This window comes from Neopelma chrysocephalum, unplaced genomic scaffold (genome assembly GCF_003984885.1).
Source record: "Neopelma chrysocephalum unplaced genomic scaffold, ASM398488v2 Primary Assembly neopelma1_24, whole genome shotgun sequence".
Lineage (NCBI taxonomy): Eukaryota > Metazoa > Chordata > Aves > Passeriformes > Pipridae > Neopelma > Neopelma chrysocephalum.
In genome coordinates, this window is record NW_020897693.1 from 34,649,076 (window position 1) to 34,665,967 (window position 16,892).

Genomic DNA, 16,892 nt, shown 5'->3' on the forward strand with positions numbered 1-16,892 from the left:
ATGGTGCACTGTGCACACCTTATGGGTCTCAGTAGGTGGGGCAGGCAGCTTTCACATCCCCCCCCAATCAATTGACCATCAGACCTAGCCAGCAATTAAAATGGAAGCAGATAGCTAAATTTTTAAGTGCCAACACCATGTGTCACAGCGTTTTTTGTTTTGCTTTTGGTTGGTTGTTTTTAAACCTTTAGTGTCTTCCAAGCTTCCTATTACAATGTTAACAGCAGGTGGGAGTCATCTGCAGCCAGGCTGCCTTCTGGCAGCCTCTTTTGGAGCCTGGCAGAAAATAAAGCTCTCAGTTCACCCTTTCCTTCTCTCCCTTTACAAATACAACTACTGACAAAATCAGAATAAGAGTACTTGCAGAAATTAATGAAACTGTCAGATAAACATAGCAATAGAAATGCACGGCTTTGCATCCCTCCCCATATACCAGTGCCATGCCAGAACCATTACCTGTCAAAGTAAGGGCAAACAAAGCTGCAAAATTATTCACCCCCAAGATTGCTGCACACTTAGAGAAACTCCCAATTGGGTAGCAAAAGCCATTGACATATCACCAGACAAATACCACACCATCTGGCAGGGGCAAGAAGGGAATATGCAGTCCTTAGGTACTCGTAAGGGCACAGAACACAATCCTCATTACTACTATCTTGTGTAGCTAATTTTTCCTCTTCTCTTTCACATCCCAGCCAGCGAAACCTTGTTGAGCAAGTCTTCAGAGGGGTCAGCTGCCAGAAGCACAAGGGTACAAGGTGCTGTCATTAGTTTGCGTTTTTTTTCTTAGATTATTTTATTTTTCAATAAAGGAAGTAACATTTAAAATATGAAAGTCTTCAATATAGACCAGGGAGAAAGAACAAAATTTCAAGTCTCCTCGTACCTTCCCACAAAAACATGAGGTGGGACCAGATTTCCTGCCTTGTTTGTGAATGACTGATTGATAATGTTTCTGCCAATATTGGTCTCATCTCTTAGGGAAAAACTGAGGACCAAATGTCAGGCTGAACTGGGGAATTTACTCTAGAAACAAGTACAGTTCTACTGCTTTTGTACTGGCCAAGCCACTGCTGACAAAAGCACACTGATAGCACACCAAAGGTACACTGGGATCCAAAAGACTGACAATCTGGCTCCAAGTTACACAGCCTTACCCTTCCTCCCAGTGCCTGCCAAAAGACAGGAGTCAGTCCTAAGAGTTCTACCTACCAAAACATGGCTGGGGCCAGAGGAAGGAAGGAGCAATAACTTCAGTCTGGCACAGATGGATGCTACAGGTTGGCTATGGACCCCTGGCTGAATGGGAGTGCACAGAGAAAGAGTAGGGCAAATGACAAGTATCAGCTCTTCCATCTGATGTCTCTGCTGCCTCTCACATGCCTTCCACTTTCATCTCTCTTTTGGGACCTCCAGAGTTAGCCTTCTGGGGTTGTCATGCCTTACAGGGTGATTTTTTTTCCCACTGGATATTCACTGGGAGGATCCTAAATATTTTTCCTACAACTGCCAAACTAGGTACAATTCTGAGACTGCTAGAAAGGAATGGAGTCTTCCCCAAGGCCTCTAGCCTTTTGCTGCCATTCTAGAGCTGCTGTGGGTGGCTCTGTAGAACCCCTGGCTCCCTTCTTGGCAATCCCATTCCCTGGTCCGTTAGTCACAGCAAGCAGTTTATTGTAGAAACTGTTATACCACACAAACCCTTCTGTCAGCAAGGCAGCCTTTACACATTATTAAGTAAAAGACATTTCTAAGCAGTTAGCAGATCCAACATTCTAAGAGGCAACAAAACAACTAGCCCGGAAACGACCATACTTCATAAACTATCACTGAGAAATTAAAAGAACTATTGTTTTGGTGTGAAAGAATATTGGTGTATACATCCCATGCTCCTTGGTAGCAATTAACTAACTAGAAGTGGATAGCACTGCCCTTCTCTTTTCCAGCTCCTTGAAGATCTCACACAGGGACAAATAAACATGAGAGTTATGTTGATTCCCGCAGCACAAAAACACCTGCTAAACAAAGCAGTGGAACAAGGATCCCTTTAAGAGATGGTAATGCCTGAATACAACTGGAAGCCCACTGGGAAGACAGCTCAGGGTTGCAGAGATCCAGAAAATACCGATGCAAAAAGCACTCCAACTCTCCCATTCCTGCTTTTAGTGAGGGTGTGACGGGAGGAAGAGACTTTTAGGGCATGACACGGAAGAGTTTTCTTGCAAGCAGGTTGTGCAATCCAGAGTGTCAACTGCTGTATTCAGAACAGCCTTTCTTTAGGGAAAGGGAACCAACACTAACTCTCTCTCAGGCTGGAAATCTCCAAGCCAAAGCTAGCCAGCAGGCAGAGATGATCAGATGAACAAAAAGGATTTGGTAAGCCATTTGCCATCAACAGGACATCTTCAGAGAGCAGGGAAAGGCGGCCAAGCAGCTTCAGGGCTCCATCCTTGTATAGCCTGCGACCTGGCAAAGAAAATGGAAGGAAACATCAGCCAGAGACTCATGCTGTAGATTAACTCTATACACTCTGTAGTGGTTTGAACCCATTCTGTTTGAGCTTCCTCCAAAGTCTACATGAACCTAAGCAGCTTTGTTTTTTTCACAGCAAAGATAAACATTGTCTTCTCATGATACACAAGCAAATGTTGCTTCCACCTTGTGCATCATTTCAGTCAAAGACACACTGTAGATCTACCCCAGCTTAATGAAATGCACTGGCCTGTCACAGGGATAAGCCCTGCACTGCCACACTCACCTGCCCTGTTCTCCACAGGCTCTGCTGAGTAGAAAATGTAATCAACAGTGGCTCCAAGCCCCATGGGCATCGTTGTGACCTCTGGGCGTCCCCTCTGTGGCAGGAAGTGGCTGTAGACAGAGGTCAGGTTGAGGCCATGCTGGATAACACCTGAACACCTGCAGACAAACAGACCGTTTACCAAGGAAGGAAAGAGAATTATGCATTTTTGGTACTGCAGTCACAGCTGAATGTTCCCTTGCTGATACAACTGTCCAAACTATTTCTACTTTTTGAACACATAAAAGAAAGTATTTCAGAACTATTCACTTCACTTACACCAAAGCAAAGCAGACTATGAACTTCCTTTATCTTCAATACCCAGTCCTGTCTATGCCCTTCATTCTCAACCTCACCAACACAATGCTGACAGAGCAGCACCCAGCTGTTGGGACACTCCTGGAAGGATCTAGCTCTTCCAGATAGCCCTCCTTACTTTCTTCCACTCTCACATTTATTTCAGTCTTTACTTCAGCCAGATTTTCAGTACTCAGGAAAACAAGACCGAGTTTGAAGAGAGGGGCCATTGAAGGTGCACCAAATTACCTTGGGATGAATGGCTGGGGATCAGGGTCTTTCACCACGGCAGCAGGCTTGGGCCAGTGTGCAGGGCGGTCTGCAAAGGAACAAAGAGATTCCAGCCAGACCTACACAGATCCCAGAAAAGGCTGCCCATCCCAAGTCTGAGAAGCTTCTCCTGAGACCAAATGAATCTTTTTCCCCAAGAAGAGCAGATAGCTACCAGTCACAACCATCTTAAAGGAAAACATCCAGAGGAAACACCAGCTCTAAGACTAAAAGAAAGGTCCTTAGAGCAGATCAGTGCAAATAACAGAGAAGTCATATTCTGTCCTAAGGACATGTTCTTAAAGCATTTAATATTATCGAAGCTCAGGGTACTTCGACCTTTGCTCTCAAAGAAAGTTTGCTTGTCTTAGCCTACAGCTTACTCAAAGAGTGTCTAGAAAGGCTGAACAGAAATGGAGAAAGCAGAACCAGCCACGCCACAAGGCCCATCGGTGAGGCAGTGTTTACTGGGTACCAACATCCAGAGACATCTATGTTGTGGCCATTGTGTGACATTAGTCTTCAGGTTTGTTCTCCACCATCAAAAATCTTGAAGCAGAAAAAGTGAAATATGTATACATATGTGTGTTTCACTTCATAAGAAACAGCCTCAAAAAGAGGCTGAGTCTCAGTGCATCTCAAGGAACACAGTCAGTGTGTATGAGAGAGGTAAGATTGTACTCCTCTGAGCTCTCATTCAATCTAATCACACAATCACAGAAGGCACCCTTCTGCCTTCCCCTTTCCTCACCAGGCATTACCTCTACCTCACGTTTTCCTTGACATTATAGAATCATATAACTATACAATGGCCTGGGTTAGAAGAGACCTTAAAGATCGTCTAGTTCCATCCCCCCATCCCACAGGCAAGGATGCCAACCACTATATCAGGTTGCCCAGGGCCCCATCTAACATGGCCTTGAACAGTTTCCACAACTTCTCTGGGCAACCTGCTGTAGTGCCTTACTACCCTCTAAGTAAAGAATTTTAAGAAGTTTAAAACAATTTCCCCTTGTCCTATCACTATATGGCTGTGTAACTAGTCACTCTCCCTCTTTTTTAATAAGCTCCCTCTAAGTACTGAAAGGCAACAATGAGGCCTCAGTTGAGTCTTCTCCAGCCTGAACAACCCCTACTCTCTCAGTTTCTCCTCATAGGAGAGGTGCTCCATTGAGCTAGGAGAGTCACAAGCTGAAAAGTCTCTCATTAATACCTGGTTTAACATCTGTCACACCTTCCAAGAGCACCAGGTGCGGGGGTCGTTCACAGGCAACATCACAAAAACGAAACTGTAGCAGGAAGTCACGGCTGTATTCACGTCTCCCTGCAGAGAAAAGTACAAGTTAAAAAAAAAATAACTGCAGCAAAGTCACATCTACCAGGAACACCTACATACGTTTCAGACCTTTGGGCCTCTTAGACCTCTTTTGTTTGAGAGAGGGTTTTGTTCCCAAATATTTTAATACCATGAGAATAGAAATCACTCAATAAGTTAAATGCAGAACAGAACAGATGTGTAAATGTAGAAGAACAGAGCACAAATATTGCTATCCCTTTAGCTAATGCAACAGTCGCAGTCAGCACAAATTAAGAATGTCTCCTCTGAGACACCACAAGTTCAAGGGACTTTCAAGCAGATCAATCAGTGTGCAAGTCAAGGAAATGTCTGTCAAAAAAGAAAAAACTATTCTGGAGATCAGATTGAGTATAAGTTCTACATGCAAGATTTTAACAAAAGCTATTTTGTGTGGACTCCTTTTTTTTAATCCTCTCTAAGGATGGTAGAGAACAGACATGATAGAGAACATGAAAATTAGGCTCTTAGGAATGATTTCTTAACAGTGCAGATGAAAGCTGTGGCTGCTGAACACAGTTTACAACTGCACAAAAGCATAAGTCTGGGAATAGGAAAGAGATACTGGTTACTGGTAAGGGAACATCCAGCTCCTGACTAGAGAAAGAAAGTGGTAGAAATGGGGCTACAGCAATAGATTCTGGAAAAATTATATTTAATTCATATACCAAGGAAATGGATAGAAGAAGAGAATCTTTGCTGAGTGCCTCATGCAACACATGCCCAAGCTATTCAGAGAGACAGCAAGGCCCACAAACTGCCCATCCTCACAAACTCATGTTCTCAGTGCATACCGGAGCTTACCCGGTTTCTTTGGCTGGCACTGGGTGACATACTGGCAGTTGTCTGTTACACCCAGCGAGCTCGGCCACAGCGGGGCCAGCAGTTTACGTGAATACAACTGTTGGGAAAAGTCTTCCTGACCAGACACCTGCAAAGAGGCCAGAAAAGGAGAGGAACCATCAGCAATACAGGGCAGAACTTTTGCAAGCTATAGTCAATGTACGTATATGCATCTGCAAAGAGCAAGACAAGAGAACGCCCTGATAGAAAGGCACAAACTAAGCTATTCAGAATATGGTGCAGCAATAATAAACCTTCAGCTGTGGGAGGAAGACACAGTTAACTAAAAGTCATCTGACAAGATACTTCGCAAGTATCTTGTTGAACTGATGATTTAGCTTGAAAGCCAACGATGTATTCGATCTCAGACACCGTAAGGGGCAACCACAAGAGACTTTAGCATAGGTGCCCATTTCAAACTGTTTTCAGAACAAACATCCACATAAAATTTCAGTAAGTCTTGGTGAAGTTGCTGTCCCCTACAATTCCAGTCACCCAGACACAAAAATTCCATAGCAAAGGAAAACAAAGACCTGAAATTAAGTGGTCTATTATCACGGGTCTGCCTCAAGAGAAACCAAAAGAGCAGTGGTGGAAACAACTTGTCCATACACTTGTCCACTTCTTTCCCCTGCAGTGCTGGAGATATTAGGGAAGACTGCTGAATAACTGAATTCAGAATTCAGACTATTTCCTCACAAGAGAAAGAATGCAGCCATGCATTTTTCTGGCAACATGCAATAAAGATCTACCCAATCCCACTTCTGGTTGGCAACTACCTTCCAGGCTGGCATCCCATGGTAGGAAAGTTCACCATTCCGGATGAATTTGTAGAGTGGAGAATCAGGTACGGAGTTCAGGTCTCCACACAAGATGACAGGATAGTAGCTGCCTTCAGTAGTTCTTGCAATTTTGTCAATCTCTGCTAGGAGCAAGGCCACCTGGGCTAGTTTGATATCTCCTCGGCGTGGATTGAACAACACATGAGTGTTGGCCACACATAAAGGACTGATGGCCTTCAGACCTAGGCCCTCTGGGAGCACAGGTTGTAGCAGCAGCACCAAGCCCACATTATCCCGATTGAGGATGTCCAGGCCAGGACGGAAATATTCTACGGGGTTGAGGCTGATCAGCTGAAACCTGCTGTGCTTATAGCACACTGCACATCCATCTGTCTTCGTCCCAGTTCTCCGTTTGTAGAAGCATGCAAAGCCTGAAAAGAAACCATCACCTATTGAAAGATTTATCCAGTCACTACCTCAGACTGCCCCTATAAGCTGGGAGTTCAGCAAGACTGTGTAGAAAAGGTTCTTACTACATTTGGGTACAGCATTATATCCAATTCTGTTCTGATAATCAGCATTTATTATTAATCAGAGGGGGTATTTTCTCTCTCTTTGTCCTTCTAGGACCCTCTCAGTTTTGTTACTCTGATCTTTCAACCCTGAGAGACATCAATTACAAAATAAAGCTTAAAGGTCTAGGCAGACAGTTCAGAAGTAGGGCCAGCAGCCACCTGGCAAACAGGAAAAGGTCTCTTGAAACTGAGTGCTTTGAAGACAGTAAGCAAGAAGAACTTCTTGGCCAGTCCACAAGCTGGATGTACAAACCAACAAAAGCAGGACATACCCATCTCCTTGAATGTTGGTTCCAGTTGCTCCCAGTAATGGTTCTCTTGTACCTCCTGGAGACAAAGAACCTGGAAGGAAGGCAGAGACCTCACTCACTCCACAAGTATTTGCTAGTTACCTTGTTCTGGGGAAGGAAGAAAATGGAAAAGTGCACTCACATACCAACCCTGCAACCAGAAATGTCATCACCGCAACTCTGTCCTGTACTTTCCAGATGAAGAGCAATAACTTTCTGGGCCACATTAGCTTATCATTCAGTTTTCCAGTGATGAGGCAAAAGATCCTTCATCCCACAAAGAGGACTCAAAGAAGAGAGAAATTCATGAAGTCCTCTTCTATGCAGGCTTCCCCTCCTGTGCTGCCTTAGAAACCTGGTCCTTCTTCCTCTATTTCTGCTGCTTACAGAAGTTAAGCCCTGCCATCAAAGTATGACTAGTTTCTACAATCAAAGCAAGACAGACACCAAAAAAAAGGTCTGCGCAAGTCCTCAAACACTCTCAGAGCAATCAGTGTTCAGTTACCAAGCAGGTAGTATCTTCCTAGGACCTCCCCCATCTCTTTCTTTTTTTTAATACTGCTAGATCAAACAAGGAATTCAAATTCTAGTGACACTGATGTAGGAAGGGCTCAGTCATACTCACATCAGGATCCCAGTGCTGGATCTCTTGCAAAATGTTTGGAAGGCGGTAGTTCCAGTTCAGGATGTCTGGATGACAGTGTACATAGAGATCAAGGCCCTGTTCCACCAGGTCCTGGGCAAGGATGTTGTAAGACATGACTCGAAATTCAAAGAGAGGAGTGTTTTTTGAGACCTGTTCTAGGACACAGGGCTGGACAGAAAGATCCTCCCAGTCTCTCCATAAAATCTCTACATGCAAGAGACAAAAAGCAAAGTTACTGACACGCTGGGCACCTTTCTGATACTTTTGTTCCCCTGGGACCCAGAAAATAGCCATTCTCATTCCCTAAGCTAGGGCATTCTAGCCCCTGAGCAAACCCTCACCCACTCTGGTTTTCAGGCGCTCTTTCTGGATGCCTTTGAAAATAGTTGTCGATGGGGATGGCATAAGACATGACCAGAGTCAAGTACACTGAAACACTCAACCAACCTTTCAGTGCATTTTAGATTAAAAAGCCAGCACTTGGGAACAGTTCTTGGGAAGGGAACATATATTGATATTCATACCAGACAGTCTAACAGCACAGAGACCAGTAGCTGTGAGCCCCTACTCAGCAAACATTCACTTTACAGTTTTCACGAGCAAATCCTGTAAATTCTGCTGGGAAGATCAGTGTCTTGCTGACAGCAAGTCCAGACACAATGACCTGACCACATTCACTACAAATGCCAATCCCAAACTGAACATTAGATTCAGAGCCATTACTGACCATGGTAGGGCACCTCTGTCGGGACAGGACAAAATGGTACTGCATCCTGAATGGGCTGGGCTGGGAGTTCTGCTGGCACTGTCTCTGCATCACACGCTAAACTCCAGGCCAGCACAGCTGGGTCATCATTCAGCACTTCTGCGTTGATACCAGCACAGCCAGCTATCTGCTGATCTGTCTGTGGCACCACAGCAGCCCAAGGGGCACTGCCTGCTACAGTCACTGTTTCCTCTGCTGGTAATCTTGCCCGTTCAGCCACTGCATGATCTTGCAGTTCTGAAGAAGCCAAGGCTGCTTCTGAGAGCTGCTGATCAGCACACGGTGTGGCTTCTGGAGATGAATTCAGTTCTCTGAGGCTAGTCATCAATAGCTCTGAACCTTCTAACCAGTCACTAGTGATTGTAACTGATACTTTCCCCACTGCTGGAACACTCTCACTGGCTGGCAAATTCCCTGCTCCTTCCTCCAACCACTGCTGGAGAAGGGCTTCTTGCTCTTCTGAGACCGATCTTCCTCTGGATGCAGCAAAGACGCCTTCTATCTGGGGGGGACGGGCTCTTCGCCAGAAGCACATTCTTTCGACAGGTAAAGAAACCATCTGTCATGTAAAAACAAAATCAATATAAGACAGTCAGAAATCCTTTCCAACTCACTCTTTTCTTTTTCCAATGCATTTGCTGTAACTCTGTACAATACAATCATTCAGTATATCAACCCAAACAAATTACTTCTCTGAAGAAAAATAGTTACAATCTGAAAAACTTCCCCTGCCTGCTCTGGAATGCTAATCCGCAGTCCAAATCTCGTTATGTTCATCAGCCAATGAAACTGTATATGATAGCAATGGCTTTACCAAATCTAGGGAATGCAATTCTAACTTACGCAGCACCATAGACAGTCAGCCAAGCTAAAAGGCCTTGTGGAAACTATCAGTTCTCAGCAGCACCTATAAAGGCACGGTCTGTAGAAGTTAGCTGATCAGGTGCATGGGCTTAAGAAGCCAAGGTCTTGTAGATCATAACTTGGAGCAACTTTCTTTCCAGGGATTGAGTAAGAAATATCAGTCAGCTAAGAGAATGAAATATCCTCTCCTAGGAGGAGAGGCTGAGGGAGCTGGGGTTGTTTAGCCTGGAGAAGAGGAGGCTCAGGGGAGACCTCATCACTCCCTACAACTACTTGAAAGAAGGCTGTAGCCAGGTGAGCGCCAGTCTTTTCTCCCAGGCAACCAGCAGTAGGACAAGAGGGCACAATCTTAAGCTCTGCCAGGGGAGGTTCAGGTTGGATATTAGGAAGAAATTTTTTACAGACAGACTAATCAGACATTGGAATGGGCTGCCCAGGGAGGTGGGGGATTCACCGTCCCTGGAGGTTTTTAAGACGAGACTGGATGTGGCACTTAGTGCCATGGTCTAGTAACCACGGCGGTAGTGGATCAAGGGTTGGACTTCATGATCTTGGAGGTCTTTTCCAACCCGGTTGATTCTGCTATTTTATGATATCAGAAGAACAGGAGAATGTGTTGTAGAAGAAAAACTGTTGTTATTAAGAGATGAAAAATGAAGACACAGAGGGACCAACATGTGCCTTATTAGAGAGAATATATGCACAGAGGAAGTCCTGATAAGAATTACAGATCACCTGATGACTGACACGAGGCAAAAAAATAAAAACATTTTAAACTGCTTTTAATGTAACAACTGAACATACTAATATTCATGGAGTAAAGCAGAAAAAGACAGACTCTTTTCACTTATATCTATACAAGAGATGGCATTTACATTTTGCTATGAATTCTGCACAGACAGTAGTCCCTACTGTTGACTAGCAATTTCTGTTGACTACAAATCACTTTTTTCTCTGTATCCCTGTGACAGTCAGTCAGCCAGAGCAGTAACATACTGTCAGCAACATCTGTGTATACTTTCACTATATCTTTTGTGTCAAAGTTTTCTCTATGTGTCAGAAATCGAGCTTTAAGAACCATATGCCTCTCTGAAGTATTGTAATTAAATTCATGAATGTCAGAAACACCAATGCACCAAGGTAACGTTTCCACGCACCACTAGCCAGGCACAGTTGCTACAAGAGCCTGTTACTACACCATAGAAGCTGAATTTGAGAGGAGTCAGCTAGCTGCTCACTATGACCAAAAACAGCGTGCCCGTCATTGCTACAGGCCCAGAGACAGGTTCAGGAGAGGGGGTGGCTTTACATCAGCAGAGTAACCAGGGACTGTGAAGCAGCAGCAGGTTCTAGGAAACTATGTGAAACAGCAATGCACGCAAAGCAAGAGTTACCCGCAGATCCTTGGGGAGTCACAGATCTCTGAGCAGTCCATCTCTAAAGATGTTCCCAAGCCTGCAGCGCAGGCCCGGGGCAGGAGCTGGAGCCCCCGCGCAGTCCGCAATCTGCCTCTGCAGTACAACAGCGGGCAGCTGTTCCCTGCGAACACCCAGCTCCCCGCGCTGCCCCGGGGCCAGCAGCTCCGGCCCAGCACAGCTGCCCCAGGCCCCGCCTGCTCAGGGCCGGGGGCTCGGGGAGCTCCGGGGCCGCCGGGCCGCACCCGCCCTCCCCTGCCCCTGCCCCCACCGCCGCCCGCCCAGGGCCGGGTTACCTCGCAGGGCCCGGAGGAGCCGCGCCGCCGGCAGCAGCACATAGCAGAGCACGGTGCCGATCATACCGCCCGGCACGGCACGGCCTCCACCGCCCTCGGCCCGGCCCCGGCGCCGCGCCGGCCCCGCCTCAGCTACGACCTCTCGGCGCGGGCTCCGCGGAATCGGCTCGCCCGAGCACTCACCGCGTCGGGCCGCGGGGCTGGCGGCCGCCTCGGGCCTGGCGCTCCTCCAGCGCCCCTCCGGGACCGCCCGCTCCCGGGAGACCGCAGCCCGGGTTGGGACGGCCCCGCGGAGCGGCTCCGGCCGGGGTGGGGCCCCGCCCGCCCCGCTGTGAGACAAGAGCGCGGCCGGGGCCCAGGGCCTGGCCGCTGTCCTGACCCGAGGGGTCAGGAGCTGTGACCCTGGGCTGAGTGACGGCAGTCTTCTGGCCTCGCCACCCTGAAATCTGTGGTTTCAAACAAAATTTTTCATCCCCAGTTCTCCAGAATTTCAAACAGGACAATTTCCAGGGTTTTTTTTCCCTCTCCAAAGCCACCATTTGCTCCAGATGAGTTAATAATTACACCGGCTTTTCAAACACTGATGCAGTGGGTGAGATGGCAGAGTGGGAGCATGCCCTCCCTCAAGTGCTGCTGACAGGTCACCACCACAGGTCTGCAAAATCACTCCTTCTCACCTGGAGGTGAGCATTCTGGCCTCTGCAAGTTGAGATCATGTTGCAACCAGACAGTTGCATATGAAAAGCAAAGTCCTCGTTGAAGTCCAGGAGTTTCTTGTTTGCTTCATGCCACAATTAAATGTTTTCAACATCTAAAGGCAAACAGATCAAGCTGAGCACACTACAGCTTTTTACATGAAATACACCTTTCTAATGTGCAATCTCAGTAGCCTTCTTCCAAACTCTTCAAGATGGGCACCTGCAATGAAGTCAAGATTCATGTCATCCCTGCCTTTTGCACTGATGATAGCTGCCAAACTGCTCCCTTGATGGTGACCAGCTGCTGTGTCACAGCACAGTCAGGCCAGGGCATCAATGTTAGACAAAACACTTGGTGATTAGCACAATGACTGTCCACAGCTAGGACCTGAGATGATGTTATAACGTATATAAATAATAATCCTACCAGTCTCCTTTTCAAATCCCCAGTTATAAAATACCACAGACCATAAATGCAGTGACTTGTCTCAAATCCCACAAATGTCTCTGGCAGAGCAGGGAACTGGACTGTGGTCTCCCATCTGTTGCAGTAACCAAACCATCAATGGTTTTCATTTCTCGTCAGAAAACAGAGGGTGTTCTCCAGAGGAAGTATCTGCAACATCAGGAGCTGATGACTGGGTCATTTAAAACTAGGCTGTTCTTTAAAAGCAAAGATCTAAGAAACCCACATCAGAATAATCAGACTGAAATCAGAGAAGAATGTTAGCTGGTGCTATAAACAAGCAAGCAACTGTGGCCAAACAGCCATAGTTGTTTGTCCTACACTAGAAAAAATATTTACAAACTTTGGCAATAAAATCAAAGCTGACAATGGTCATCTGCTTCAGGGTCAAACCTTCCACTGGGTTTTGTGGCATGTTGTTCTATATTGAAATATAACTCTACCACGCTCTCTAATGACTGGACTACTTGAGAGGTCTGTGTAGAACTTAAGGGAATAAAGCCACTAAAATTACCTTATTTTGGGGGAAACAGACTTTTTCTTCTTCTCTGTTTTACATATTACACTGTGTTGGCTACATAAATTTCAACGTCTGTACTATAGGTTACATTCACTGAGCACTGCCTATTATGGAAATATTTCTAAGTATATGAATTAGTTCTGCCCAACCTTTATCAGAAAGCCTCTTCTGTTACAGTTTTGGTTTTAGCCCCTTAGGAAAAGTTACAAAGTCCTCAGTATAAAAGATGTAAAATAATAAGCACTGAACCAATTTTGGCACCAGTAATAGTTGGTGGGATGAATGAGCACTTGATTCAAGGCCCCAATAAGTGCTGACATGTTTACAAGCCACACTTTATTACTTAACTTACTGGGAATTTGGCAGTAGGGAAGTCTAAATCTGTTCAAGACTAAAAAAGTGAATACATTTCTATCCTCATCTCTTTTAAGACTGTAACTGCCACAGTCTGACTTTCCCATGAAATTGTACACACTGGAATATGAACTTAAAGGAGACAAGAACTCTTATCAGCAGCATGGCACAACTCTTTGATACATCTGTGGGGGTTTCCACAGCCAAAACCACAGCTGTTCTCAGTTACTGGGAGCTGATTGGATCCCAGAGCAATCGGGTTTCCAACACTGAATGTCACCCTTAGGAGTCAGAAGATGCAAGTGGCACAGAAGAGTGGTGGTGGCAGGACAGGGCAACCACAGGCTCTGCAGGGCTTTCTCATAGCGCCGGGACAGCCCATGCAAGCCAGAAATGGGATTCTCCTATTTAGAAGCAATAGAAATCAAGAATATAGATCTTACAAGTGGTACCATTCCTCCTGGAGATGTTTTAATTGAAGCCAAGCAGCTGTGCTTTCTGTGTGTAGGTGTGAGAAACTTACAGGGTCTAGGAAGTCGCTGTGAACTTCTCATTTACAGAAGAGAAAAAGCAAATGAACCTGCAACTCATTAATGGTGACACAGAGAATGAGTCTAAGAAGGACGCAGGTGCAGTGTTTACTTACTGGCAAACTCACTTCAGCAATTGTCAGAAATAGCCAAAGAAAAATCACCAGCACCCAAGACAGACTGTTGTTGCAGCAGGTTGATCACCAGGTGGGAAGGCTTCTCTTCTCTAGGTCAGGCAGCAATGAGGAGAAGGGTAGTGATCAGGGATCCAGGGTGCCAGTGCCCAGAGATGGGAGCTGCCATCTGGGAACAGTTTGGAAAAAAGCAAAATTAATCATAAGAGGGCTTGCCAGTACCAGCTTCCAAGACACTCCACCCAGCTGCCTCTAATGCCCACAACAGATGTCAGAGCTCAGCATCTTGTGAGACCAGATCCTGTTTGAGCTCTCCATTGCCCAGAAGGACAGGCAGGGCGTGAGGGGCAGTAGAGTTTTCTGAACCTGCTGCTCTCAGGCTGTGCTTCTACACAGTTGAGTCAGGCCCCAGGACTGCTCACAGCACTTTGGCCTGAATTCCTAGGTCAGCATAACAATTCCTCTTAAAATTAAAAAACTCCTTTGGCCTGTCTGTCATTAGAAGTTAATTTCTTGTTTTCTTTTGTTGTTATATATATATAATAGTTAAATAATGCAATTACTGTAAGGTAGGGATATATGTGGGACAACTTCTCTCTTTGGCTCATTTTTCTATATTTAAATAGAATATAATGCAATTTATGAAGTGCAGAGATCACTTCTGAATCTACTTCAGAAGACTCAGTCCACAGGCTGGGACTGGCTAATGTACTGGGCATATGACTTGTCTCATGAGTTCTTTCATGGGATTTAGACCTATTTTTACCCTTTCTTTTGTCTTTCTCACACTAAAGTAATGCAAGTAAACCCATCATTTGAAAAATAAAGTCTGGCAGAAGGAAAAGGTCTTAATAAAGGAGCTGCAGCTGCAGGGCTGGTTGAAATGTGGTGATGTGGGTACCAGCTGGCCAGTCTTCCCCTCACATAGGTCTGAATGAACAGCCAAACTGCAAGCTCCACATCATACATCAATACTAGGTGACACCCAGGAAGGGTACAAAATTTCAGATCAACAGCCTGGAGCTCTAAATGGAAACAGACAGTAAGGAAAGAAGGCAGTAAATGCAGTGACAAGAAATGAAAAGGAAGATTTAGAGAAGAAAAAAATATGTATTATGCTATTAGGCAGAAATTATTTTGGCAAAATCACACTTCATTATTTTTTTATGCATTTATTCTTGTTAAAAAGGATTTTTTCAAATTCTCCTTCTCTCTAACTGTGAAATAAATTATGAATTGTGGGCAAGAGAAGCTATATCACTCCTGGTGAGTCTAGTTACATTCAATCCCAATGGACAGTACCATTCAAATGCTGTCTCTTCTGCCATTCAGGAGGAGTACTGCAAAGCATTCCCAGTCTGATCACAAAGTCGGCCAACAGTGCCTGGGGAAGTGTGAGTCAGTTCAAGAGAGGCAGGAGAAGATGGCATGGGTTTTGCTTGTACACTTGTGGAGAAATGGGATGAAGATGACAAATTTGCTTTGGCTGGTGGGCTCAGAAATTGAGAAAGGGGAGAAAGGCAGCTTGTGAGGGAACAAAGACCTAATGTGGGAGAACTGTGAGTTCCTTGCACATGGGCTGAAGAATTTGAGAAGACCTTTTTCAAACACTTCCAAGCACTAGAGTGAGCCTATCCCCACACTGGGGCCAGCACCACATGCATACAATGTGCATGGAGTGGTGGGCATGAAGCAGAGATGCAGGAGGAGTACATCTGCAACATGCTGAAGAGGGGCTTCAGTGAGAGGAGTGGGAGATCTATCACACCCCAGGAGTCACATCTCTGCTGGGCTTGCATTGACAAACTGAATCTTTTTCGTGGCAGACTAGAATGAAGAGATGTCAAAATCAGTGAGTCTCAGGAGTCTGTGTCTCTGGCTGATGCCTCAGCAGAGAAGGCCACAGAAGCCCCTGACACTGACCATGAGGTTGAAGCTGAATGTTTTCTGACCATCTGTCCTCACTATCCTTTCCCTTACAGCCAGAACTGTACCTACTAACTGGTATGTATTCAAAATGGACACCAAGGACACAATTCTGCCAGAATTCTGACAACCACATGTAGTCTGACAATTGATAAAGGCAGAGGCGGGAATGAATTTCCCCTTAAGAGTTCTCCCTTTGATGTCCAGTGTCTTCCCTCAACTGCTCTCTACACACCACAGCTATTTCTTTGTTCCTTTTTCTCTCCTCTAGTCATTAATAGCCAATACTGCCAGCCCAGACCACTGTCTGGACATCAGGAGCAGCTATCTGAAACCAGGGATGGGACTGCACCCCTGTTTGTGCACTCCTGATGAAACACTGCATAGCACTTAGGGTCTACACACCATGGGTTTGCCACAACCGTTCTAAACTTTTCTGGTGGCTCTCCTTTTATTTTCTGCCTCATGAAGTCAGTCCTCTGGCTAAGCAAGTCATTTTTGTAATAGTAAGATTTATCCATAATTTAGGATAAGAACTTTCTAACCTAAGTGGAAGGGAAATCCAAAACCATAAGAATGCAAGAACAAGGACTGTTTTGTTAGAGGCTTCAAACTGAACTGGAAAATGGCTTTGATGAAAGGGGAATTTTTCTTGAGGTCAGACCACTGAATGCATATCACAACATGGAGAAATATGAGCTCTAAGTATGGGGTTTGATGAAGGAAATCCAAATGACAGGTTTTTGTGGAAATACAGCCTCCAGCTGCACTGATATGTCTCACTGCAGCTGTGTCAACAACACCCAGTGGCCAAGATGAGAATGCTGAGATCCTTCCTGCTGGTTGTAAGCCAAAATGTTCTGAGCTGCCCTACCTCTGCTGTCAATATCAGCTGCATGCTTCAATTAAGATTTAAAAAAAAGATAAAAATGTTTTTGCCTGATGTCAAGAATTCTCAGTTACACCAAAAAAAGTTCAGTCACATTGCAGACTGGTGAAAAGCTGCAGCAAGTCACTGGATGCCAAATGGAGAAGCAAGGAGGACACATTAATGCCTGGAGGTCTGGGA

General features: G+C 45.4%; 1 protein-coding gene across 1 annotated transcript; it reads right to left on the minus strand.

The window, feature by feature from the left end:
* Positions 1-791: 791 nt before the first annotated feature.
* On the minus strand, positions 792-11,360 carry ANGEL1 (angel homolog 1). Its single transcript, XM_027672180.1, is given in 12 exon segments — positions 792-2,466; positions 2,759-2,916; positions 3,344-3,413; positions 4,578-4,688; positions 5,523-5,649; positions 6,341-6,774; positions 7,191-7,260; positions 7,351-7,359; positions 7,834-8,060; positions 8,582-9,128; positions 9,130-9,179; positions 11,196-11,360. Coding segments are annotated over 12 exon segments (2,037 nt in total). The 5' UTR covers positions 11,260-11,360; the 3' UTR covers positions 792-2,296.
* Between the last annotated feature and the right edge of the window lie 5,532 nt (positions 11,361-16,892).